The sequence below is a fragment of the Ovis aries genome, chromosome 13 (assembly GCF_016772045.2).
Source record: "Ovis aries strain OAR_USU_Benz2616 breed Rambouillet chromosome 13, ARS-UI_Ramb_v3.0, whole genome shotgun sequence".
In the NCBI taxonomy this organism is placed as follows: Eukaryota; Metazoa; Chordata; class Mammalia; order Artiodactyla; family Bovidae; genus Ovis; species Ovis aries.
In genome coordinates, this window is record NC_056066.1 from 6,448,227 (window position 1) to 6,475,331 (window position 27,105).

The 27,105-nt window shown below is 38.9% G+C and overlaps 1 protein-coding gene across 1 annotated transcript in view; it reads left to right on the plus strand.

Annotated features, from left to right (window-relative positions):
• SPTLC3 (serine palmitoyltransferase long chain base subunit 3) overlaps positions 1 to 27,105 on the plus strand; it is a 142,124-nt gene that overhangs the window by 30,578 nt on the left and 84,441 nt on the right. Inside the window, exons 3-4 of the mRNA XM_042230421.1 lie at positions 9,424 to 9,578; positions 10,315 to 10,463. Coding sequence (XP_042086355.1) covers positions 9,424 to 9,578; positions 10,315 to 10,463 — 304 coding nt within the window. The remainder of the gene's footprint in view (positions 1 to 9,423; positions 9,579 to 10,314; positions 10,464 to 27,105) is intronic.

Genomic DNA, 27,105 nt, shown 5'->3' on the forward strand with positions numbered 1-27,105 from the left:
AATCTGTTTTAGTTATTTTTTTTCAATTCTGTTTCTAGGCTTTTAACTTTTTTTTAACTTTTTCTTTAACTTTTTTTAACTTTTTCTGTGGCTGTCATCTCTGGGGTCGCACAGAGTCGGACACGACTGAAGCGACTTAGCAGCAGCAGCAGTGGCTTTTTAGCCACACATATATTTTTAATTTTTAAGCTGCATGTATCAAACACCTCCTTTATGTTTTCTTTGTTGTTGGTTTTGCTATTTTTTACTGTTCTTTCTCTTTGTGAAGGGGGAGTAGTTTAGGAAGGCTATTTTTATCTTGTAAGAAAGATAAAAATTTTCCTATAATTTCACTCAGTACTTTTATAATTTGGAGAATTCATTTAATCTACAAACTCATCTAGGATTTAATTCCATGTGCTCTGTGAAGTAGAAGGACTATTTTTTTATTGAAGCACAATTGTTTTACAGAGTTGTGCCATTCCCTACCATATAGCAAAGTGACTCAGCTATATAAATCAGTTCCGTTCAGCTCAGTCGCTCAGTCGTGTCCGACTCTCTGCGACCCCATGAATCGCAGCACGCCAGGCCTCCCTGTCCATCACCAACTCCCGGAGTTCACTCAGACTCACATCCATCGAGTCCGTGATGCCATCCAGCCATCTCATCCTCTGTTGTCCCCTTCTCCTCCTGCCCCCAATCCCTCCCAGCATCAGTCTTTTCCAATGAGGCAACTCTTCGCATGAGGTGGCCAAAGTACTGGAGTCTCAGCTTTAGCATCATTCCTTCCAAAGAAATCCCAGGGTTGATCTCCTTCAGAATGGGCTGGTTGGATCTCTTTGAAGTCCAAGGGACTCTCAAGAGTCTTCTCTAACACCACAGTTCAAAAGCATCAATTCTTCGGTGCTCAGTTTTCTTCATAGTCCAACTCTCACATCCATACATGACCACTGAAAAAACCATAGCCTTGACTAGACGGACCTTAGTCGGCAAAGTAGTGTCTCTGCTTTTGAATATACTATCTAGGTTGCTCACAACTTTTCTTCCAAGGAGTAAGCGTCTTTTAATTTCATGGCTGCAGTCACCATCTGCAGTGATTTTGAAGCCCCAAGAAATAAAGTCTGACACTGTTTCCACTGTTTCCCCATCTATTTCCCATGAAGTGATGGGACCAGATACCATGATCTTCGTTTTCTGAATGTTGAGCTTTAAGCCAACTTTTTCACTCTCCTATATATATACAATCTTTCTTTAATCTTCTTCTCCGTTATGGTTTATCACAGAACATTGATAATAGTTCCCTGTGCTATACATCAGGACCTTGCTGTTTACTCATCCTAAATGTAATAGTTTGTATCTACCAACCCCAGTCTCTCTCCCGACAACCACAAGCCTGTTCTCTGTGTCTGTGAGTCTGCTTCTGCTTTACAGATAGGTTTGTTTGTTCCACGCTTTAGATTGCACATATAAGTGATATCATATGGTATTTGTCTTTTTCTTTCTGATTGGCTTCACTTAGTATGATAATCTTTGGCTGCAGCCGTGTTGCTGCAGACAGCATTGCTTTGTTCTTTCTTACGGTTGAGTAGTATTTCATTGTGTGTACACGGATCTCATGTTTATTCATTCATCTGTTGATGGACGTTTAGATGGTTTCCATGTTTGGGCTATTGTGACTAGTGACTAGTACATGTATCTTTTTTTTTTTTTTACTGTGATTTTTATTTTTTATTTTTTTAATGTGTAAAATTATTGTTTACTTTTATTTTTATTTTTTAATTTAAACTTATTTATTTTAATTGGAGGCTAATTACTTTACAATATTGTATTGGTTTTGCCATACATCAACAAGAGCATGTATCTTTTTGAAGTTTGTCTGGATATAGTCCCAGGAGTGCGATTGCTGGATCATATGGTAATTCTATTTTTAGTTTTCTGAGGCATCTCGATACTGTTTTCCACAATGGCTGTTCCAATGTATATTCTCACCAACGATGCAGGAGGATTCCCTTTTCTCTGCACCCTCTTCAGGATTTGTTACGTGTAGATCTTTTAATGATGGCTATTCTGACTGATGTGAGGTGGTACCTCATTGTAGTTTTGATGTTGAACATCTTTTCACGTGCCTGTGGGCCATCTGTATTTCTCCTTTGGAGAAATGTTCGCTAAGGTCTTCTGCCCGTTTTTCAACTTGGTTGTTTGTTTTGTTGTTATTTAGTTGTGTGAGCTGTTTTTATCCTTTGGAGATTAAGCCCTTGTCTGTCACATCATTTGCGAATATTTTCTCCCGTGTCATAGGTTGCCTTTTCATTTAGCTATTGTTTTTTAATGGTTTCCTGTGCTGTGAAAAGCCTGTAAATTTAATTACATATCATTTGTTTATTTTTTTATTGCGATCGCCTTGGGAGACTGACCTAAGAAAACACTGGTATGATTTATGCCAAAGAACATTTTGCCTAGGCTCGCTTCTAGGAATTCCATGGTGTCGTGTCTTTGTTTAAGCCCTTTTGAGTACAGTGTAAGGTCTGCGCTAACATCACTGCTTTACATGCAGCTGTCCACCTTTCCCGGCACCATTTGCTGAGAGACGTTTTCCCATTTTATATTCTGCCTTCTTTGTTGAAGGCTGATTGACTGTAGATGGGTGAGTTTATTTTCTGGCTCTCAATACCACCCTGTTTTGATTACTACGGTTCGTTGTATCTGAAGCCTAGAAGAGTTATGAGGGGGACTACTTTTTCATGGGATTTTTAAATTGTCTCAGTATCAGTAATTGAATAGTTCAATTACTTTTTACCCACTGATATGAAAAATCAGCCAACATGTTGATTTTTTAGGTAAATTTACAAGTTTTCAAGTAGTTTGTGAAAATTTTCTCAATATATACCTTAGAATTAGCTTTTTAGGTATTGAATTTTTAAGAAGGAACTCTTGCTGCTTCAACTGGTAATGTATTAAATCTATGTTTTGACTTTGGAAAATTTGACATCTTAATAAATAATAGAATATTATTCTATTTAGTCTTCTCATTCAGAATGGTGGTATGTCTCTCCTTTTATCTAGATATTTATGTCCTCTAATAAAATTTTATTTTTTTAATTTATTTTTTATTTAATTTTTTTAGCTTTTTTTATTCTAAGGTCACCATTTTCTCTTATTATTGTTATTTGAGTACAATTTTTTGGTGATGGTACTATTTAAATAGTATGTTTCCCCCTATTTTCGATTCTAATTAGTTATTGATGGCATATGAGAAAGCTATTGCTATTTTTATATTTTAAGTTAAAAAACTCTCACCTTAATGAATTCTCTTTTTAGTTGTCACAGCTTCTCAGATAGTTGTGTTGGAATTTCATGAGTGTCGTAAAAAACTATATATTGTCTTTTGATCTATTATAACAAACTTGTTAATTATGCTATTTTTTGTTTGTTTTTATTTTTTTAATTTACTTATTTTAATTGGAGGCTAATTACTTTACAATATTATAGTGGTTTTTGCCATACACTGATATGAATCAGCCATGGGTGTACATGTGCTCCCCATCCTGACCCTCCCCCACCTCCCTCCCCATCCCATCCCTCTGGGTTGTCCCAGTGCACTGGCTTTGAGAGCCCTGTTTCGTGCATCAAACCTGGACTGGCGATCTGTTTCACATATGATAATATGCATGTTTCAGTGCTATTCTCTCAAATCATCCCACTCTCGCCTTCTTCCAGAGTCCAAAAGTCTGTTCTTTACATCTGTGTCTCTTTTGCTGTCTCGCATACAGGGTCATCATTACCATCTTTCTAAATTCCATATGTATGTGTTAGTATACTGTATTGGTGTTTTTCTTTCTGGCTTACTTCACTCTGTATAATCGGCTCCAGTTTCATCCACCTCATTAGAACTGATTCAACTGCATTCTTTTTAATAGCTGAGTAATATTCCATTGTGTATATGTACCCCAACTTTCTTATCCTTTCATCTGCCAACGGACATCTAGGTTGCTTCCATGTCCTGGCTGCTGTAAACAGTGCTGTGATGAACACTGGGGTACACGTCTCTTTCAATTGTGGTTTCCCCGGTGTGTATGCCCAGCAGTGGGATTGCTGGGTCGTATGGCAGTTCTATTTCCAGTTTTTTAAGGAATCTCCAACTGTTCTCCATAGAGGCTATAGTAGTTTGCATTCCCACCAACAGTGTAAGAGGGTTCCCTTTTCTCCACACCTTCTCCAGCATGTACTGTTTATAGACTTTTTATAGTTTATGTTTATATTTATATTAATATAGTATAATTTTATTATTAAGTAAATTAAATAATATATATATTTATAGTCTATTGTTTATAGACTTTTTAGGAAAACTTTTTGCCCTCACCACAATCGATATTTGTGGGGTCTTAGTTTCCCGAACAGGGAGTGAACTTGGGCCATCAGGAATAAAAGTATGGAGTCCTAACCGCTGGAGCACCAGATTTTCTTTTTTAAAATATCTGCCTTTTTGTCATCTCACAGGGCTTTTAGATGTGTGGTAGAACACATCCAAGCACTGGATGTACCATCTTTTTTTCAACCTCTCTCTAATTTCTTAATAAGAAAAATCAGATTTCGCCATTCTTACTTTGTGTTTCTCGTACTTCAGTGAATTGTCTGTAATAAACTTACCCTTCCCAACAAAGAGGAAAAGATAAACATGTCTTAATTTTTTTTCTGAGTTCAACCCTGTTAAGAGAAACAACTGTTTCTCAAAAGGAAGTAATAGAATGACATGAAATGTTAGGTGGAAAAAGAAGTGTTACTGCCGGCACAAGTAAGAGCTGTGTTTGATGATGACTTTTCCCTCTCCCTACAAATCCATAGTTCTATTTACTACTGAATGAGAAGGTAGTTAAACCCAAAATGAAGACACATACTTCCAAATTTGGTAGTATTTTTTGCAACAAACCATGGATATGTTCACTTAGCCCTGCAGTGTGGTTTGTTGAAAAGAGCACTCATTGGTACAAATCTCAATCTGTCCACTCAGATTTTCTGACTTTCTGTTGAATTGTCTATGAAAATAGGACAGATAAACCTGTAACACTTGAAAAATGATAAAGTACTCTACAAGATTAATGGTGGAAAAAGAAAGAATGTCATATTGCAGAAGAAACAAGGTCATGTTGTGGCTATATTATTATTAGGGTTTCTCCACCCTCCTATAAGGCTTCCCTGGTGACTCAGCGATACAGAATCTGACTGACAATGCAGGAAATGTGGGTTCTCTCCCTGGGTCAGCAAGATCCCCTGGAAAAGGAAATGGCAACCCACTTCACTTTCTTCACCAGGAAATCCCATGGACAGAGGACCTGGTGGGCTACAGTCATTGGGATCACAAAGAGTCGGTCGCCAAGTTAGCAATTAAACAGCAACGATGACCCTCCTATACCCTACTCCAGAAAATGACTGTGTCCTTGTGGCCGGGGGTTCACTCTCACATCCACCTTTTGTGTCAGGAAGAAAAATATAGTAAGTAGACCACGTGACTCAGAGGATGAGATGGCTGGATGGCATCACTGACTCGATGGACATGAGTTTGAGTGAACTCCGGGAGTTGGTGATGGACAGGGAGGCCTGGCGTGCTGTGATTCATGGTCTCACAAAGAGTTGGACATGACTGAGCGACTGAACTGAACTGAACTGAGACCACGTGATGAGCTAAATATGCAGATAGATAAAGATACATCCTATTGCAGTACTTCGGCTTTCGCAACAGCTAGTCCAGATTCATATTTTTATATAGTGACAATGCTGTGGGAGGCTTACCTGAGACTAGAGGACAATGACCTTTAGAAGGCACTCACTGCTCCTGAAGAAACCTCATAGTGCTCAAAGGAGTGGGGTGGGGCGGAAAAACACCCACACAGAGGCAGGAACCTTCATGGGTGCAGAAGAATAGGAGCTCTGTAACCAGAAGGCAGAACTTCTTCACTGGACCAACCAGATCTAGGTTTTGTTTTTTTTTTTATACCAAACATTGATTAACAATGTTGTGCTAGTTTTGGACGTACACAAAAGTAATTCAGTTATACATTTATCTAATGTTTTTCAAATTCTTTCCCCATTTAGGTTTTTACAGAGTATCGAGCAGAGTTCCCTGTGCTATACAGTAGATCCCTGTTGGGGATCTATTTGTAATCTAGCAGTGTATACCTGTCAATCCCAAACTCCCTAACGATCCCTCCCCTACCCCCTACCTCCACCCCCAGCAACCATAAGTTTGTTCTCTATGTCTGTGAGTCCATTTCTGTTTTGAAAATATGTTCATTTGTATCCTTTTTTAAAGACTGAACATACAAACAATATCATATGTTATCTGTCTTTCTCTGTCTAACTTACTTCACTCAGTATGATAATCTCCAGGTCCATCTTTGTGGTGGCAAATGGCATTATTCTTCCATTCCAAGGTTTCCAACCTCATTTTTCCCTCTCAGGAACAGGTAGATGACCAAGCTGATGATTCAGATTTAAGTTAGCATTTATACCACCCACAAAAAAATAGCTCTATGTGGTTAAAAATTGCCCTACCTCTTCAACAGAGAAGTTTCAAGTGCCTAATTTATAGAAATTTCTATTGAGTGTGGAGATTATTCCATAGCAGAAAGTCCTCTCTGACCCCACAAAGTTGGCTAGAACCCCCATGTCTTGCTTTCAGAGCTTTTATCTCAATAAAGAGCTAGCTGCCCATTTCTCCACAGGTTATTCTGGATCTCTGAGCCAGGAGCCAGAAGCTTGGGCAGGGTGGAGCATGTTCACACCTCCCCTCGGGCCGCCTGGTGACACACCTTCATGAGACCTCAGTGACAGAAGCTGCAGACTTTTTTCTTAGGTCAGCGTCAAGTTCCATACGATGCACGCTCCCTCCTCCATGGCATGGAGGATTGTTGGCCTTCGTATTCCATATTATAGGTCACTTTTTGAAATTTGTATTTTATATTGGAGTGTAATTGATTAACATTGTGTTAGGTTCAGATGTACAGCAAAGTGGTTAAGCTATATATACACATGTATCTGTTTCTTTTTCAAATTCCTTTCCCATTTAGGTTATTAGAGAATATAGAGCAGAGTTCCCTGTGCTGTACAGTAAGTTCTTATTGGTGATCTCTTTTAAACGTAGCAGTGTGTACGTGTCCAAAGTGACTGCTGGTAGACCAGATGGAGCGGAAGTTGACCAGAGCTCAAATTACTCATCTAATTGGGCCTAGTTTTCCTCCCAGGTCAAATGGGTATTTGAACTCCATGATTTCCATTGTTCTTTCTGCCCTGGTATCTTGAGCATCTTGTGGTTCCATGTTTGAAATCAATTTCATTTTAATTTTGTAGGCATACTATTTTGGTTCTTTTCTTTCTAAAATCAACTGTTTTCTTAAGCCAAAGTTTAACTTCTCCTCTAAACTAACTGCTAACTCTCTTTTGTGTCAGATTTCTCATGAAACCTAGAACTATAATTCCATTCAGAGTCCAGACATATTACTGACAGACCTACTTCTGTCTTTCCTTTCTTTTTGTAGGGCAGGTTTAGATGACTTCATTTCAGATAAGAAATTAAAAATCAGAACTAGAAGGACACAAGCCATGTTTGGGAATATAGAGTAACTTACAGATCAGTTAAAAAAAAAAAAAGGTCTGAGAAAAATGTATGAAATCAAACAGAAATAGTTTGAAAAAGATTTTCCTAGAATTACATAATCAATTTTTCTCTCAAATATATGTCCATTTCCATGTAAAATGTAAAAGTGTACAATTATCATAATCTATAGATTTAAATAATAGTAAAATTGGAGTTGGTGATGGACAAGGAGGCCTGGCGTGCTGCAATTCATGGCGTCACAAAGAGTCGGACATGACTGAGAGACTGAACTGAACTGAAAATCTATCTAAGGGCATTTCACTATTTGAGAGAAAATATATTTGATATAAGAATTTCAACTTACAAATGTAATCAGTAGAGTTGCCCAACCGTCCTTCAAATTCACATGCAGTAGTCCTCAGGACTTTTTCTTATAGACAATCACAGTTTTCTCCAGATATGATGCCACTGTCACTAAAAACCAAAAAGTGAAATAACAGAAAAACACTGTGTTATGGATGCAGCCAGCAGCCATCAAAAGATGCAGATTCTATCTTTTTCCATCTGATTGGACCATCTCAGAAGATGAGAGGGCCAGATTAGTAGCATAAGAAGTCCTTCCGCAAAGCCTTTCCCCATCATCTTCCTTGTGCCTTTAGGATATACGCTCCATTTCATAGGAGGAAGAAAGAATTCAAAGAAAATGAGAGGGGGAGTAGGGAAGCTCACTACTCCCAATCTTCCATGGCTCCTTACTTCCCCCAGGGTAATGTCTGAGTTTCTCATGAGCACATGTGAGCCTCCCATGTTCTGCAGCCAGCAGATACGGCAGCCTCACCCACACTACAGAGAATGATAGGGAACTCAGGTGACAGAGTCAGACCATCAGAATCTTGGCTTTGACTCCAAGGGAAGTGCGAGCCATTATAAGCTCGGAACATAGAATGGCAGGATTCATCATGTTTTATTCTTTCTCATTCTTCTCAAATATACCCTACATTTCCAGCAAAGAGACCGATTTACCCTGAGTGCCCTCTCTAAGCATACCTAGCCATCATAGTCTCATCGAACCATCAGTGACCATCTCCAAAGCCTCTCCTGCATAAAGCCATCTTGATTTCTCTGGCAAAACATGATTCTGCCTCTGGAAAAATCTTACAAACACCGAAACTACTTGACTTTACCCAAGGTTTGCATTTTCTACCTTGTTCTAGCTTAGGAGTTAGATGACAAAGTCAAATATGTCTTGCTCTGAGCCTCACCTGGATTACAGGTCCCTCAGGCATGGATGACATTTGATACAGCAAAACAGTGCTGTTGCTTCAACACTGAGAGAAGCCAAATGCCTCCAGAAGCTCTCCAACTCAGTGTCTATGCCCTTGGTCACCTACCAGCAGTTATGCCAATAGATCCAACAATTCAAGTTCATCCACGTTTCTAAACACATTATGAGTGGGGCTATTTGTGGTCAAAAGAGTTAAGACCAAATAATCATCCAACTAGTTCCTTTCCAACTAAACTGCTTTAGACATAAACACCTCTTGCTAAATTTTCGATGAAATTCACTGGGATTCATTGTCTCCAGCATTCTTTTGGAGACTTGTATTGCACTATCATTTTTGATACCTTTATTTGCCACAGGTTTTCCTTCTCCCACTAAAATGGAAGCTCCTTGGAGGTGAAGGACTCACAGAATTATTTGTGGACCCGGCCCATCCCCTTACCCAAGACCCTTGCTCAAAATATTTGCAGATGGAATATTTTCATGGCTCCTCCACATCTTTCAGTTTTTATTTGTAACTGAACTATAAAAAGGGAGAGACCAAAGTAAACTTCTGCCTCTCTTATAATAGGATTTTGTGCCACTGTATCAAAACTTTGAGAATTTTTATACGAGGAACCTTTATATGAGAATCAGAGACAACTGGAACCGGCCCATCTGCAGTGCCCCGGGAGCTGTGTTCGACGTGATGGAAAGGGTGACAGATGACTACAACTGGACATTTAGGTGAGGCAGCCGCCTAGAAGGGCTTGAAAGAAAATGCTTTCAAGGAAATTCTAGCATGGGTGTCAGATTACAGATCTGAAAGAAAAACAGAGCAATGAAACAGCTGGTCTTCCATTATTCAGCCCTTTGCAAGCCCTCATGATGCCAGTGGAGGAAGTCACAGTAATTAAGTTGCTAAGGGCAGCTTATTTGTATTGTAATTAAGAGAAATCTGTGGCAGAAGGTGCAGGATACACAGAACCAGCCAGGAAGAGCCCTTTTCAGCTTTATTGATAAATTGTACCCATCTAGTTCCAGCTGAAGGAGCCCGTGATGAACATAGCTGTTTCTCTTTAGACAGTCCTTGCTGCAATTTAAACCAGGGTGTCATGAAAGCAAGCACCCAGGAAAAGTCAGAGCTGAGTAATGCTCTATAGCCTGGCTACCTTTTCCCAGTGCTCTGCCCAGATTCATGATGGAGTTACTCTCCTCCAAGGGCAAATCATTTTGTGGTGACAACAAGGCCGATCAAAAGGAAAATAGAAAAGATGTGATTTAGGCCAAGCCTAAGATCTCTTTCTAGTTGTATTTTATGGGACCCTAGTGTTCTTGCCTGGAGAATCCCAGGGACAGGGGAGCCTAGTGGGCTGCCGTCTATGGGGTCGCACAGAGTCAGACACGACTGAAGCGACTTAGCAGCAGCAGGATGCTATTGAATGAAAAAGTCCTTTGTGTTCACCTGACCTTCTCTCTGCAGGTTTACTGGAAGAATCATCAAAGATGTCATCAATATGGGGTCCTATAACTTCCTTGGCCTGGCAGCCAAGTACGATGAATCCATGAGGACAGTAAAGGAGGTTTTAGAGACATATGGCCTAGGCGTGGGCAGCACCAGACAGGAAATGGGTATGTATGTTCACTATTTTGAAATGTTTTCCCAGTTAGGCCTGATTCCTGTGGCTACTTCTCAAATCTAGATCATATCTAGATTGCGTATCACAAAAAGCTATTTTAAAATACAAAAAGAAAAAGGTATATTATGGTCTCTTTGAAAATTTCAAACATTATGCTCATACTAGGCAGTTTATTAAGATTTTAATTCTCTAGAATAAATAAAAATGATTCTTTCCTAACCATGTGATCTGAAAAAAGCAGCTATCATACCTCTTCTATCTGGTCCTTTTCTGGGTCATTGTCTCCGCTTTTCTTAAACAGCTTTGCTGTTTTTCAATCACTCAGTCATGTGCAACTCTTTGTAACCCCATGGACTGCAGCATACCAGGCTTCCCTGTCCTTCGCCATCTCCCAGAGTTTGCTCAAACTCATGTCCATTGAGTCAATGATGCCAGCTTTATTAAACAGGTTTACTGAGGTTTAATTATGCCTTGAGATATAATAGGAAATGGCTACCCACTCCAGTACTCTTGCCTGGAAAATGCCACGGACACAGGAGCCTGGTAGGCTACAGTCCATGGGATTGCAAACAGTTGTACACAACTGAGCATCTTCATTTCTCATTGAGGTATGATTACTATTAAAAGAAAAACATTGTACTTACTATGTATAATTTAACGAGTTTGGACATATGCATATTCCTGTGAAACTGTCACCACAATCAAGGTAATAAATATATCCATTACCTGAGAAAGTGTCATATCACCATCCTTTTTGTGGTAAGAACACTTAGCATGAGATTAACTCTTTTTTTTCTATTTTCCCCCTAAATAAAATTTTATTTTTACTTATTGAAAGTTGACTTATAATATTATGTTAGTTTCAGGTGTACACCTAGCAATTTTGTATTTTGAGGGCTACTCTTTTAACAAGTGTTTCTAGAGCACAATACAGGATTGTTCTGGGCACTGTGTGGTAGTGAAGATTTCTAGAACTTATTCATCCTGCATCACACTGTCACACATTATCACAAGTGTCATACCCATTAAACAACTTCTCATTTGGATTTAGCTCTTTCTCCTACTTTTCTTGGTGATACCCACCACTTTTGTACTTGATTATTGCCTGTTTCTGCTCCTCCTGTGAAGGGAGGAATGGGTCTTCTTGACTGTTGTGTTGAATGAATGGATGGATGGATGAATGTTGAATAAATGAGAAAGGTGGAGCCAACAGGCTTTTTGTTTCTCTTTTAGCTGAAACAATTTTCTCTCAGAAGAGTACAGTCTGAGAAGGGAACTTCTGCTCCCCACACTTCTGGGAGAATGAGGGAGCAGCTTGTTCCTGTGGCTTGGCTTCGCTGTTCCTGGCCCGGTGGCTTCTCCTATATGATCTCATTTATGCCTCCCCAAAACCTGTGCTGTAGAGGCAGTACAAGTGGTGTTATTTGCATCTTCCAGAGGAGGAAACTGAGGACCACATGCACTCAGTGATGTGCCCACAGTGGTAGCTGTGATAACTCCTAGTCTTGCTCAGATTTTCTACTAAACAGTTTTCCATCTGGGATAATAAACACAGGGCTCACCAGGTCAGCCTCAGGCCTAAGAATCAGATGTAAATCTACCAAAGATGGACTCACGATTCATGAAACATGCCACTCCTAGAGAACCAGTTGGCAGAAGGGCTTTAAAATCCCGTGATTAAAAAGACCGGTGCAATAAATCAATACCATGGTAACCCAAGTCTATGCCTCAACAGTAGTGCTGAAGAAGTTGAAGTTGAATGGTTCTATGATGACCTATAAGACCTTCTAGAACTAATACCAAAAAAAAAAAAAAAAAAGATGTCATTTTCATCATAGAGGTGCTGATGCTGCTAAGTCGTTTCAGTCGTGTCCAACTCTGTGTGACCCCATAGATGGCAGCCCACCAGGCTCCCCCATCCCTGGGATTCTCCAGGCAAGAACACTGGAGTGGGTTGCCATTTCCTTCTCCAATGCATGAAAGTGAAAAGTGAAAGTGAAGTCACTCAGTCGTATCTGACTCTTAGCGACCCCATGGACTGCAGCCTACCAGGCTCCTCCATCCATAGGATTTTCCGGGCAAGAGTACTGGAGTGGGGGGCCAATGCAAAAGTAGTACGTCAGGAGATACCTGGATTAACAGGCAGATTTGGCGTTGGACTACAAAGCAAAGCAGGTCAAAGGCTAACAGATATTTGCCAAGAGAACTCACTGGTCATAGAAAACACCCTCTTCCAACAACACAAGAGAAGACTCTATACACAGACATCACCAGATGGTCAATACTGAAATCATATTGGTTATATTATTTGAAGCCGAAGATGGAGAAGCTCTACACAGTCAGCAAAAACAAGACCAGGAGCTGACTGTGGCTTAGATCATAAACTCCTTATTGCCAAATTCAGACTTAAATTGAAGAAAATAGGGAAAACCACCAGATTATTCAAGTATGATCTAAATCAAATTCCTTATGATTATACAGTGGAAGTGGGAAATAGATTTAAGGGACTAGATCTGATAGACAGAGTGCCTGAAGAACTGTGGACAGAGGTTTATGACATCGTACAGGAAACAGGGATCAAGACCATCCCCAAGAAAAAGAAATGCAAAAAGGCAAAATGGTTGTCTGAGGAGGCCTTACAAATAGCTGAGAAAAGAAAAGATGGGAAAAGGCAAAGGAGAAAAGGAAAGATATACCCATTTGAATGCAGAGTTCAAAAGAATAGGATGGATAGATAATAAAGCCTTCCTCGGTGATCAGTGCAAAGAAATAGAGGAAAACAATAAAATGGGAAAGACTAGAGACATTGTCAAGAAAATTAGAGACACTAAGGGAACATTTCATGCAAAGATGGGCTCAATAAAAGACAGAAATGATATGGACCTAACAGAAGCAGAAGATATTAAGAAGAGGTGGCAAGAATACACAGAAGAACTATACAAAAAAGATCGTCATGACCCAGACAACCACAATGGTGTGATCGCTCACCTAGAGCCAGACATCCTAGAATGTGAAGTCAAGTGGGCCTTAGGAAGCATCACTAAGAACAAAGCTAGTGGAGGTGATGGAATTCCAGTTGAGCTATTTCAAATCCTAAAAGATGATGCTGTAAAAGTGCTGCACTCAATATGCCAGCAAATTTGGAAAACTCAGCAGTGGCCACAGGACTGGAAAAGGTCTGTTTTCACTCCAATCCCAAAGAAAGGTATTACCAAAGAATGTTCAGACTACTGCACGATTGCACTCATCTTACACGCTAGCAAAGTAATGCTCATAATTCTCCAAGCTAGGCTTCAGCAGTAAGTGGACTGTGAATTTCAAGATGTTCAAGCTGTATTTTAAAAAGGTAGAGGAACCAGAGATCAAATTGCCAATGTCCATTGGATCACCGAAAAAGCAAGAAAGTTCCAGAAAAACATCTACTTCTGTATTATCAACTACACCAAAGTCCTTGGGTGGATCACAATAAACTGTGGAAAATTCTGAAAGAGATGGGAATACCAGACCACCTGACCTGCCTCCTGAGAAATCTGTATGCAGATCAAGAAGCAACAGTTAGAACCGGACATGGAATAACAAACTGGTTCCAAATAGGAAAAGGAGTACGTCAAGGCTGTATATTGTCACCATACTTACTTAACTTTTATGCAGAGTACATCATGAGAAATGCTGGGCTGGATGAAGCACAAGCTGGAATCAAGATTTCTGGGAAAAATATCAATAACCTCAGATATACAGATGACACCACCCTTATGGCAGAAAGCAAAGAACTAAAGAGTCTCCTGATGAAAGTGAAAGAGGAGAGTGAAAAATTTGGCTTAAAGCTCAACATTCAGAAAATGACGATCATGGCATCTGGTCCCTTCACTTCATGGGAAATAGATGGGTTAACAGTGGAAACAGTGTCAGACTTTATTTTTTTGGGCTCCAAAATCACTGCAGATGGTGACTGCAGCCATGAAATTAAAAGATGCTTGCTCCTTGGAAGAAAAGCCATGACCAACCTAGACAGCAGATTTAAAAACAGAGACATTACTTTGCTAACAAAGGTCCGTCTAGTCAAAGCTTTGGTTTTTCCTGTGGTCATGTATGGATGTGAGAATTGAACTATAAAGAAAACTGAGCACCGAAGAACTGATGCTTTTGAACTGTGGTGCTGGAGAAGACTCTTGAGAGTCCCTTGGACTGCAAGGAGATCCAATCAGTCCATCCTGAAGGAAATCAGTCCTGACTATTCATTGGAAGGACTGATGCTGAAGCTGAAACTTCAATACTTTGACCAGCTGATGTGAAGAACTGACTCACTGGAAAAGACTCTGATGCTGGGAAAGATTGAAGGTGAGAGGAGAAGATGATGACAGAGGATGAGATGGTTGGATGGCATCACCAACTCGATGGACATGTGTTTGAGAAAGCTCCGGGAGTTGGTGATGGATAGTGAGGCCTGGCGTGCTGCAGTTTGTGGGATCACAACAAGTCAGACACAACTGAGTGACTGAACTGAACTGTGCAATAAATCACCATTCAAATTGAACACATTTTCATCTACATACTCAGCACTTAACTAGAACTCCAGAGTCTATAAGTGGTTTTCCAGATTTCTTGGGAAAGACATGGTATCTTTTTTTTTTTTTTTAATATTTATTTACTTGGTTACATCAGGTCCTGCAGGATGCAGGATCTTCGTCATGTTCCATAGGATCTTTTGTTGTGACATACCGACTCTAGTTGTGGTGAGTGGACTCAGTAGTTGAGGCTCATGGGCTGAGTTGTTCCACAGTATATGGGATCTTAGTTCCCTGACCGGGGATCAAACCAATAACCCTTGCATTGCAAGATGGATTTTTAACCATTGGACCACAAGGGAAGTCCCAACACTGCATCTTTATTTTGAGGCATGAGGGCTGGATAAATCAGCAGGGAGAGGAAGAAAAGTTCTCCTCCTTCAGAAGAGCTGAGTCGCCCACAAGCCTGGAAGGACACCCTGTCAAAAGAGACATGGAGTCAGAGACAGTAACAGACACTAGAACCTTAAGGAGACAGCCTGACACAGGATTCCAGTGAAGACAGATCCAGAGTAAGGGTCCCTGATTCTGCAGATTCAACAAACTCAGAGAAACCAGACAGAGATGAGGAACCATGTCTGCACTGCCTACCGCCAACATGCTTTCCCCACATGCTCATCCTTCTGAATTGCTGGACTTTTAATGTTCACTTGCTTCCTCAAGCTCTCCAGCTTAAGCTCTCAGAAGAAAATTTTAACAACTTCCAAGTAAACAGAGAGAGAGAAAAACAAAAGCCACCTGCAGTAGTTTTAGCAAATAGAAGAACTGAAAACAAGAATGTGAGCAGTCAAAAACTATATGACTAAACAGGGTACATACATTTGAAATTGTTTTGCAAGATTAATAGTAACCTGAACATAGCAGGTATTATTTTAAGAAATACAAGTAGCTTTTGAAAAATGTGTACTACATAGACTTAAGAAAATGTTAGCAGGGCCGACAGACTAACAATACTTTGGAAATATAGAGACTTAATTTTTACTAACTGAAATAGCTTCTTGAGGAACCCGAAATAAAAGTTTAGGGACATTTAGATTGAAGGCAAAAAGAGAAGAAGACGGCAAAGGATGAGATGGTCAGACAGCATCACCAACTCAATGAACATGAATTTGAGCAAACTCTGGGAGATAGTGAAGGACAAGGAAGCCTGGTGTGCTGCAGTCCATGGGGTCGCAAAGAGTCGGACATAACTTAGTGACTGAACAATAGCGATCACTTAGAATACTTCCTAGAACTTTTAAAAATACTTTCCAACATTCAAAGGGAGAAAGAACACAAAAATCATATTACAAAATAGAAAAATTCAACAAAAAAGAAATCAAAAGGAAATATTTAAAATGTAATAAAAGGATAAAACATCACATGTTGACCAAAAATATACACTTAGAACATATTTATTTACTAAAAGCAAAAGACGGAGCCAAAAACTAAATTCAACTATGGGCTGTAATCAAAAACAAATACAACTAGATGAAAGTTATTCTAAAGGGTGAAAAAAATGGCAAAATTGGTCCCAACCAGATGCCTGGTTCCACCTCCCTGGTACAACCAACACCAAAAAAACACCCTCCGTGCCCAAGAGAGAGGTTGGTACAGTGGAAGGGGCAGTAAAAAGTGCCCAAGAGTAGGGTGTTTGCCAAATCTGCACCTAAAATCTTAAAACCAGGCCCAAAATAGAGCTGGAAATGACACATTTCCAGACAGATGCGCACAGAATTGCAAGTGGTATTTTAAGATGGAAAATGCTGTGCTGCTGCTTATTTTTCGGAACAACTAAAAGACAGCAGAACTTGGAGCTCAGGGAGGTTCTGACCCTCTCCTGGGTGAATTTAACATTTCACAGGCTGAGGGGAGTGGATGATTGTGGTTTTTTTAAATGTCCTAAACATGAGACAGAGTGAAATGGCAACTTGGAATCATCATTCAAGCGTTTAAACTCTCTGACCCATTTTCAATTCGTGTCTTCTATGCTAGTGTTGGTTTTCGTTAGAATGCTCCCTGATCTGGGCTGTCTCCTTGAAACTGTGTGCCTTATGCAACGTTTTTGGTCACTGTAGTCTAGCTTTTTTTTCAATAATATTTTTAATCTGTTTGAAAGATTGGACATTTTTGACTTTAGGTGTGTGGCATTACTCTCTGATTTAGGGACTTCTGGAATGAACAGTCAATTAAGTGTCGAGACTGATACTCTCTTTAAGGTGGCTTGCCTTCAAAATTTTAGCTGGAAAGTCTGTAGATTAACTGTCTTTGCTGGAAAGTAGCTGGAATAACTACTGAAATTTATTTAGAAACGGATTCTAAAACTACACAGTTATTTAGATTTTTAGCACGAGGATTAAGAATTGTGTAAAAAATGCTCATAATGTCTGAGTAGTAGCATCAAACAATCAATAATATCTTCAGGAATTCCCTGGAGGTCTAGTGGTTAGGATTCAATGCTTCACTGATGGGCCCAGGTTCGATACCTGGTCAGGGAAATAAGATCCTACAAGCTTCACAGCATGGCCTACAAAAATAAATAAATGAAATGGAAAAAACCATCAGTATTATCTCTATTATGCAAAATATTTCTATATTTGATTTTTTAATTTCCTTCCTGAAAAGAACTATTTAACTTTGCTGTATGTAGAAGATGTTTGTTTGAATATATTGATTTAACAACGGAAGACACTGATGCAGTCACCCTAAGGCAGAATTGCTTGTTCTTCCTTCATAGGAATTAAGCTTCAAGAAAAGAATAAACTGAAACTTGAAAAATAAATAAATAAATGACCAAAGGTGTGGTACAAATGCAAACAGAAAGGAAAGCAGTTAAGGAAAGTTAAGATTAAAGCATGAATTATTAAACATCAGAAGAGATTCATCTCTTGAAATTATGTAGAGAGCTTTCTTCATAATGCAGATCAATGCAGCTCCTAGAGACTGTGCATTAAGTAACACAGCAGAGGCATAGACGATTCTTAATTTTTCTGTAGAAACTGAAAATTAGTAGGATAATGAATTATCCTAGGAGGTTTCAAAAATCATGTGTGTCAACTTAATGTGCCTGATTAAAAACAAAAGCAAGAAAAATAAAAAATGAAATAGTGATGGGAGACTAAAGTAACTTCCCGTCTTTGAAAAATGAAGAAGGCAAAAAAATAAAGACAAAGAAGACATTGATGATATAGTTATTGAGTTTAGTTTAATAATTATGTATTGATGTGTATTATGTGCTGAACTTAAAATGACCAACACAACATTGTAAAGTAGTTTTCCTCCAATTAAAAAATAAGTGTAATTTAAAAAGAGAACAAAAAGTAAATTTTTAGGAAAACTGTTTTGGAAAAAAGGAAATAGGGAAAGTTGTTAAAGGCTGCAGAATATGATGTTACATACTGTAAAAATAAAACTCATGTTTCCTGGAAAAAAAAAAAAAACTTACCAGTAGATGTAATCTTTTTAAATACTCACTTAATTTTCATAAAAATTTACTATATTTTATGCACAAAGCAAACCTCATTAAATTCCAAAAAATGAAATCTACAGAAATAAAACTAAAAATTAGTACCAAAATTAGAAATGAAACCTTTTTAAAAATCACTTGAAAGTTTTAAAGCCCTCTCCTAAGTAACTCTTGGATCAACATGGAAATGAAGTCACAATGGCATCATATTTAGAAACTAACAATTATGAGAACATCATAGGATCCAACTAGTTGCATAACAGAGGAAAATACGTATTCTTACATTACTAAAGTAGTGAAACTGAAGGTAGTAAACTAACCAATCAAGGGAACGAGGGATAAGAGGAAAGCAAAAGTACTGAATTGTTAAAGATTAAAACAGAAAGATAAATTAGAGAAGCGTAATTTCTGTTGGGCTGAGGCACCTATATTTTACTAAGTCACTAGAGGTGATTCTGATGACCACTCAGAGTCACCCACCACTAAGCCAGCATAACCCTGATCCCAAAATTTGACAAACAAATAAACATTTCATAAAAGGAAAATTATAAGGCAATATTATTTGAGAAAAAAATATATAAGAAATTGGCATTGCATATTCAAGAGCACAGTCAAATAACAGAATACCATGATCAAGTAGTTCTATTCAGGACTGTCAGGATAGTTAGCTCAGTAAGACACTTTGTAACCTTGAAAGACCCAAGAAGAAAACACATGATTATTTTGATAGATGTCACTAAAGCCGTTATAAAATTTAATATCCATTCCTTATAAAACTTTTAATAGGATAAAAATAGGAGATTCTTGAATGGAATAAAAAAAAAATATCTACTTCAAACAATAAGACAACACTTTGTGATGAAACTTCTGGTTACTAGAAGCTTTCACTTTGAAGTCAGAGAAAAGATGAAGATATGTTTTTACCACCATTTTAATAACCTTTGGAAGTACTAGATAGCATAATTATTCATTAACTTTTTATTCTTTATGTCAATGAATATCCACTGAATAACTACAGTGTGACAAAATAAGAAATATACGTGCAATTAAAGAAGAGGCGAACAGATGATCTGGTTGCTTCTTTCTCTAGTTTCTCAGCCTCGATTTTTGAGGAGTAAAGTGGCCCTCTGAAGGGGCTGTTCTCGAGACTATTGTAGAGATGAAGGGTGGTCGGGCAGGAGGGCCGAGGCCCTAGTCTACCTTCCTCCATTTTACATAGTAAACTAACAAACATTTATTAGAAACAGCAAATATTTAATGAAGAATCCAATAAAGACCTAAATTCAAAAAAGACAATTTTTGAAATTCAATAAGTCCATGATCCACAATCAATAAGAGGACATACTGGGGAAAATAATATTATTAATAAATAGGAGGGAAAACAGCACAGACCCAGGGGATAAGCTTATTTTGAAAATGTTTAGAACCTATTTGAAGAAAACTATAGGATTTTTATAAAAGACCTAAAGGAATACTTGAAACAAACAGAGAGATATGAGTATCTTAGAAGGGAACATCTCATTCTTATAATTTGATCATCTCTTCCCTAATTGAAAAGGTAAATTAAACACAATCCCACGACATAAATAAAAAGAGCAGGCAGAGTGGGTCTAAACTAAAGCTCTAGAGACAGGCACAGTTTGGTCCACCCATTTGTATAAGAAAAGGAACAGTATTTCAAACCAGCTGGAAAAGGATCAATTATGTCATAATTAATTTTGTGATAACTGGCTGATCATATAAAGAAATCATCCAGATTCCTGCCTCACACTTTGTATCTTAGTAAGCTGCACTTCGCTAAATTGCTAATGTGTTTACAATTGTACGTAAAAACACAAACAGTCACCAGAAATAACTCTATAAATAAAACTGAAACTGAGTGACTGACTAAATGGCTGAATGGATGAACAGCTGAACAGAATAAAACTACTCAGACAATTCAGGTACAAAATGCACTGGTTTTGTGCTCCTTGGTAAGGACCCTGCTGGAAATGTCAGACTGCAGCGCCCTTGATGTGAGCAATGCTTGTGTCTTAGTCCATGGGCTGATGTAACAAAATACCATGCACTGAGTGACTCATAAACAATGAGTGTATTCCTTACAGTTCTGGAAGCTGAAAGTCCGAGATCAGGGAGCCAGCGTGGCGGGTGGGGCCCTCTTCTGAGCTGCCGACACCTCCTTGTGTGTTTCCTCATGTGGCGGAAGGCGGGGGCTGGCTCTTTGGGGCCTCTTTTGCAAAGGCACAAATTCTATTTCCATCCTCGAAACCCCACCAAACCCCACCTCCAGATACGAACACTCAGGACATTAGGTTTTCACTGTATGGATTTTAGGGGAACACAAGCATTCAGACTCCAACAGCCACTTCACTAGCTTGTCACATATCAACCCTCCGCCCTGCAACCCATAATGACCTCCGGTCTTTCCGGCTGTACTCACCTCACCTGGCAGAATGCCTGCTTATGTGGCAGGGATCCATTCTAAATGATGTCCAGGCTGCCTCTATGCAACACACTCTACTCAGGTCCATAGTAGACAGGGACTCTTCCTGTTAAGAGGGACAAGTGGCTCCCAAGCCACCGCTAGCCACAGCTATCGTTTGGATTTCACAAACCTGATTCAGACAGTAGTCTACTGTGTGCCTGTGCTTCAGGGAATCAGAAATAGCTTTCCCAGAAACATCAAGGCTAAAGATACAATAAAATGAAACATTGAAACTTCTGTACCAAAAAAAAGAACCAGCAATGGCGACTAAGAGTCAAAGAACCAAATTAGAAAGAATTATTCACCTCTATGTAACAAGATATTCATATCCTTAATGTGTAACATGAAAATGATAGTCCCTCAGTCATGTCTGACTCTTTGCAACCCCATGGACTGTAGCTCTGCAGGCCCCTCTGTGGAATTCTCCAGGCAAGAGTACTGGAGAGCGTTGCCATGCCCTGCTCCAGGGGCTCTTCCTGACCCAGGGATCGAACCTGCGTCTCTAGCACCTCCAGCATTGCAGGCAGTTTCTTTACAGTCTGAGCCACCAGGGAAGTCCAGGAACTTGTAAAGACTCTTACAAATCAAAAGAAAGAGAACATCCCAGTTTAAGAAGTGGGCCAAGATTTTGACAAATTTCAAAGCAGACGAAACTTCAGAATCAGGACAGCGTGATGTTCCTCAACCCACTTTTTCATTATCACCTCCTCTAAGATACTTTAACAGCCCAGAGACACTATGTATTTGTTTATGTGGTACATGGATATCTTTGCTTTACCTAAAAGTAGAGTAAGGTATGCTCCCTCCAAAAACCAATTTTCAACCGTTTGGGGGCAATATCCCTGTTTAGACTGCATATGGTACCTTTGGGGGAGGTGGATGGTGATCAAGGAGGATGCAAAGGGACTTCCTGGAAGCTGTTCATATTGTTTGCTTGTTTGTTTATCTTGATGCAGTTATATGAGTTCTCTTTATGAAACTTCATAAAGCTCCATATGGACAATTTGTTTCCTTTTCTATATGTATGGTCTAGTTTAAATGAAAATTTAATTTTTAAAAGTAGATCCAGTACATAAGTGGACAATTAAGAAAAATAAATATAAATGGTCAATGAGCCTGTGAAAATACTCTGCCCTTAAGTAAAAAGTGATGAAGGTCCAGAGTTACCATCTTTTACTTCATTGACAAAAGACAAAAAATAAGATCCCATGGTTTCAAAAGAGTAAAGAAAAGGGCACCCTTATATATTATACTGTTGATAGAATAAGTTGAAATTTGAAAATGCATCAACAATAGGCTATTTAACTCAACAGTTCCATTTTGAGACAGTTTGCTTTGAAAAATTTGAAGGTGTTCAATGAGGTATGATTGAGAATAATCATTGAATTATATTTAATAATAGAAAAAAATGAAATGTGAATTTCCAGCCATAGGAAATTGATTAGATATACTTGGTAGATCTGTTTAATATAATATTAATTAGTCATGCAGAGTTATAATGTAGTTGCTCAGCAGCATGATTGAGAGGCAAGTCTCTGGGATGATGTTGCTGGGATTCAAATCCTAGTCCTTCATTTGAGCGGACCAGGGCCTGAGATAAGCTATATACCTTCTGAGTACTCAGTCTTCTCTTCTGTAAAATGGAAAATATATTATTAATGAAACTATATACTTATATATGAAACAGGAAACAGACTCAGAGACACAGAGGACAGACTTGTAGTTGCCGAGGGAGACAAAGGGTGGGGGAGGGGAGGAGGGCGCTTCTGGGATTAACAGATACAAACATATTATACACAGAACTGGTAAAGGACAAGGTGCTACTATATTGCAGAGGAAACTATATTTAATAGCCTGAGATAAATCATAATGGAAAAGAACATGGAAGCGCATGCATATACATGTGTAAATGAATCATTTTTCTATACAGCAGAAATTAACACAACATTGTAAATCAGCTATAATTCAATTTAAAGAAAGAAAATACATTGTTAAAAGAATAGAACAAGTCATATGTCCATAGAACATAGGACAAGTCATTAGTCCACCTTTTAAAATATGTTTTACATGAATAGCTACATTAACAAAAATGGCTATATTTTATTGGGTAGTGCTTTCTATTTTTCACCATGATCTCATATTTCTTGAGTTATTTTCTTAAAGGTCCACAAGATGAAGGCATAGTCTTATGAAAATAGTTATTGGACTTCTGAGATGTTGCCACTGAGTAAGACCGACCATATTTTTTCAGTGTATTGGAGGGTCTCTGCTGCAGGTTGCGTGGATTTTTTTCACCTTAAATCTGTGTTTTCAAACTTTCGCTCACATTGGCACCACCTGCCAGGCTTGAAAAAACACAGATTATTGGCCCCACCACCAGAGTTTCTGATTCAGTCAATCTGGAATTGGACCTGAGACTGTACTTCTAACACATTCCCAGAAGGTCCCGTGTGGTGCTGATGCTGCTACTCCAGGGACAACACTTTGGGAACCACTGGAAACTAGCATAGCTGACTTTCCTGACCACATTGTCAAAAACTTTTCCAAAGTGGAATAGTCTTTCACCTTGTGTAGAATGAATACCACGTGTACCTGGGGGATGGAGTCTACTAAAAAAAAACTGCAAAGTAGGTAGGATAGACCAGAAGTCAGTGAAGCAATTTGATTTTGATCTCTGAATCTATTCTGACACATGTTGCTGGTCTAAATTTCCAAATTCAGGAAAGGTTAGACTCAGGCAAACTAGAGAGAAGCTTTTGTTTCCATTTACTGATAGAAAGCATCAATAATCTATAGAAAGAACGAAATGTTTTATACCAGCCAAATTGAGGCCTGCAGCCCAGGAGACACAGATTTAAGAGGCACTTGAATTGTGTTCCCCCAGACTACAAAATCAGGGAGGTTCACAATGGTGAAAACTGCAAGGTACAGCTGGCTACATGAGTTGTTTATCAAGGTTTATTACTAGAACTACGAGGATGTACGCATGTTTGTTAAGTAAGGATTGAGTGGGATTAGAAATGGTTGCACAGTTACAAGAGACCTTGAGACCTTAAGGTGGCAGCTGGCAACTGCTAACAGGCGTTATTTCGAGAATGCTGGTGGTGTCCTTGCGTTTGTTAGAGTTCAGAAAAGTCAGGTTCTCGGTGATACAGGAACATGTCTGAAACCACATCCACAACGGCCACCTTGCTCCATTTTGGATGCCTGAAACACAGTTACTCTATTTTGGTTTTTAAATGCATTCTTTACTTTAATGGTTTAATTAGAACCATTTGACAGGCCACAGACAAGTTACTCTAGTTAGCACGTGTGCTGTGCTTAGTTGCTCAGTCATGTCCGACACTTTGCGACCCCATGGACTGTAGCCCTCCAGGCACCTCTGTCCATGGGGATTCTGCAGGAAAGAATATTGGAATAGGTTGCCATGCCCTCCTCCAGGGAATCTTCCCAACCCAGAGATCAAACCCAGGTCTCCCGCATTGTAGCCAGATTCTTTACCATCTGAATCACCAGGGAAACCCCTAAAGTGCAACTTGCTGAAGCCTGGGATTGAGCCAAGGACCTTTAGATCTGCAGTCTAACACTCTCCTAACTGAGCTATTTTGGCAACTTAGCATAAAGACTTGACATCTGTGTCTCTATTCGTAATTATTTCAACTAGTTAGCATATAGTTTTTTAAATCATGTGTAGGCCAGGATGATTTCCCCATACATCAATATGTGAAAATTTCTTCCATCAGTTTCTCCCTTTTCTCTACTTTTGGTCAGCAAAGAGATGTAGCTTCTTGGTCTTTCTTTCCCTATGTACTGATGGTTAAAAGTGGGTGTGTTGTCATGTACCCCAATATTCACAGCAGCACTGTTTACAATAGCCAGGACATGGAAGCAACCTAAATGTCCAACAACATATGAATAGATAAAAAGATGTAGCACATGAATATGATGGAATATTACTCATCCATAAAAAGGAACAAACTGGATCATTTGTAGTGACGTGGATGGACCTAGAGTCTGACATACAGAGCGAAGTAAGTTGGAAAGAGAAAAATAAATATCAGATATGAATGCATATATGTGGAATCTAGAAAATGGTACAAATGAACCTATTTGCAGGGCAGGAATAGACACAGATGTCAAAAACAGACATGTGGACGCAGATGGGGAAAGGAAGGGTGGGACAAATGGGAGAGTATTGGCACATATAGACTGCTGTGTGTGAAATAGACAGCTGGTGGGAAGCTCCTGTATAGCGCAGAGAGCTCAACGCTGTGACGACCTAGAGGGGTGGAGTGGCGGGGACAGAAGGAAGGTTCAAGCGGGAGGGTATATATGTGTGCATACAGCTGACTCACTTCATTGCGCCGCAGAGACTAACACAGCATTGTAAAGCAATTGCACTCTAGCAAATGTAAAATTTTTTAAATTTAAGAAAAATTTTAATTTTAAAAATTTCAGAAAGTGGATATATAGTAATAGCATATTATCTGAATCCATGCTCTGTAAGTCCTCTGGGCTGCCATCGCTTCACCTAGCAAGGGTTCAGACGTTCAGAAGTTCACTTGGAAGAAAAAAAAACCCATGGGATGTCACAAGGTCAATGCTGTGTCCAGAAAAGCTCATCTCTTCATGGAGATTCTTTTCCCCTGAGAAGGAAAGACTTGTGCTCAATTCAAAACATCAGGAGAACCTGAATAGTATGACGACCTAGTTGAGAACACTTATTCAAATCAAATAAATTTCAAGAAGTAGGCTTGAAATATTTTCATCTTAAAAACATCAGAAAGAACACATTAACTTACGAATCAATGCAACCGGATATAATAGGATATTCTGTTCCATTATCAGGTTTCAGATGTGATTTTAATATTAGTTATGTACAAGTTTGCTGGATTTTCTATTTCTTAGTTTGAGATCATTGTCCTTAATCATTAGATATTGTGTCTCCTTCTTTATCTACCTGACAACTTTCTCTGCTATTATTTAATTCAAATTACTGAGGTTCTTCTTGTGTTTCTTTCTCAAACATTTATAGTTAGATTGAAGAAATATGCATTATTGCTGACCTAAATACTGGAGAAGGGGCCAGCCTGAATTTGAAGTTTACATTCTTAATTTGCACAAAAAAAACCTTTATTCATAGACAGTGCCAATTCCTTTTAGACTAAATCACTGTAAATTCTGATCAAGGATATTTCATTGCATTTCTCTCAAGACTCTTTAGTTTCACCTAAGAATACTTGTAAAGGAAGGTGGTCTCTCAGTGCAATAGTTTGTGAGGAGGAAAATGAAAATATATCTTGGTTTCTGAAAACCTTTTGGCAATTTCCTGATACTTGTTATAATTCTAACAAGGTAATCACCTTTCCCTTGAGAGTGATAGAAATTACTGCATAGCCAAATTTCAAATAGCAGAGATATTTTTGTAAGTGAAGAATTTGGCCCTGTATATTCAACAAAGCCAAGCAAACATAACAATTTAACAAGGAATGCCAATAATTTTATAAGGATAATACATGCCAGCAAAGTAATACCTGGATAATCAAACAAAGTCGAAACTCACAGAATTTCAGAATATGTAGGTCATCTACCAATTCCCTTCACCTAAAAAAATAGCATAAGATACATAAAGCCTAGAGATATTTTTAATGACTTGCCAGTCAGTGTTCATACAGTCAGTATGCTGAGAAGATTAGACACCAATTCTCCTAAGGCCTGGGGTTCCCCTGGTAGTCCAGTGGCTAAGACTCCAAGCTCCCAATGCAGTTTGATCCCTGGTCAGGGAACTGGCATCCACACGCCGTAATGAAGATTGAAGATCCATGTGCCACAACTAAGACCCAGAGCAGCCAATAAATAAATATACACAAACACCGCAAAAGAACAATTCTCCTGAGTTCCACCGAAGAACTCTTTGCACTGCTCCATACTGTTCAAAGCTAAAACAAGACCAACTATTCTCAGGGGTTACCAAACCAATCCAGCTGCCCCTGTTTTTGTACCCCACGCAAGTTACAAGTCGTTTTTATAGTTTTAAGTGACTGCAAAATTAAGAATGATATTTTGTGACATAAAATATATTGAATTTCAGTTTTCATAGCCACAACGTTTCACTGGGCACAGCCACACCCAGTCTTTT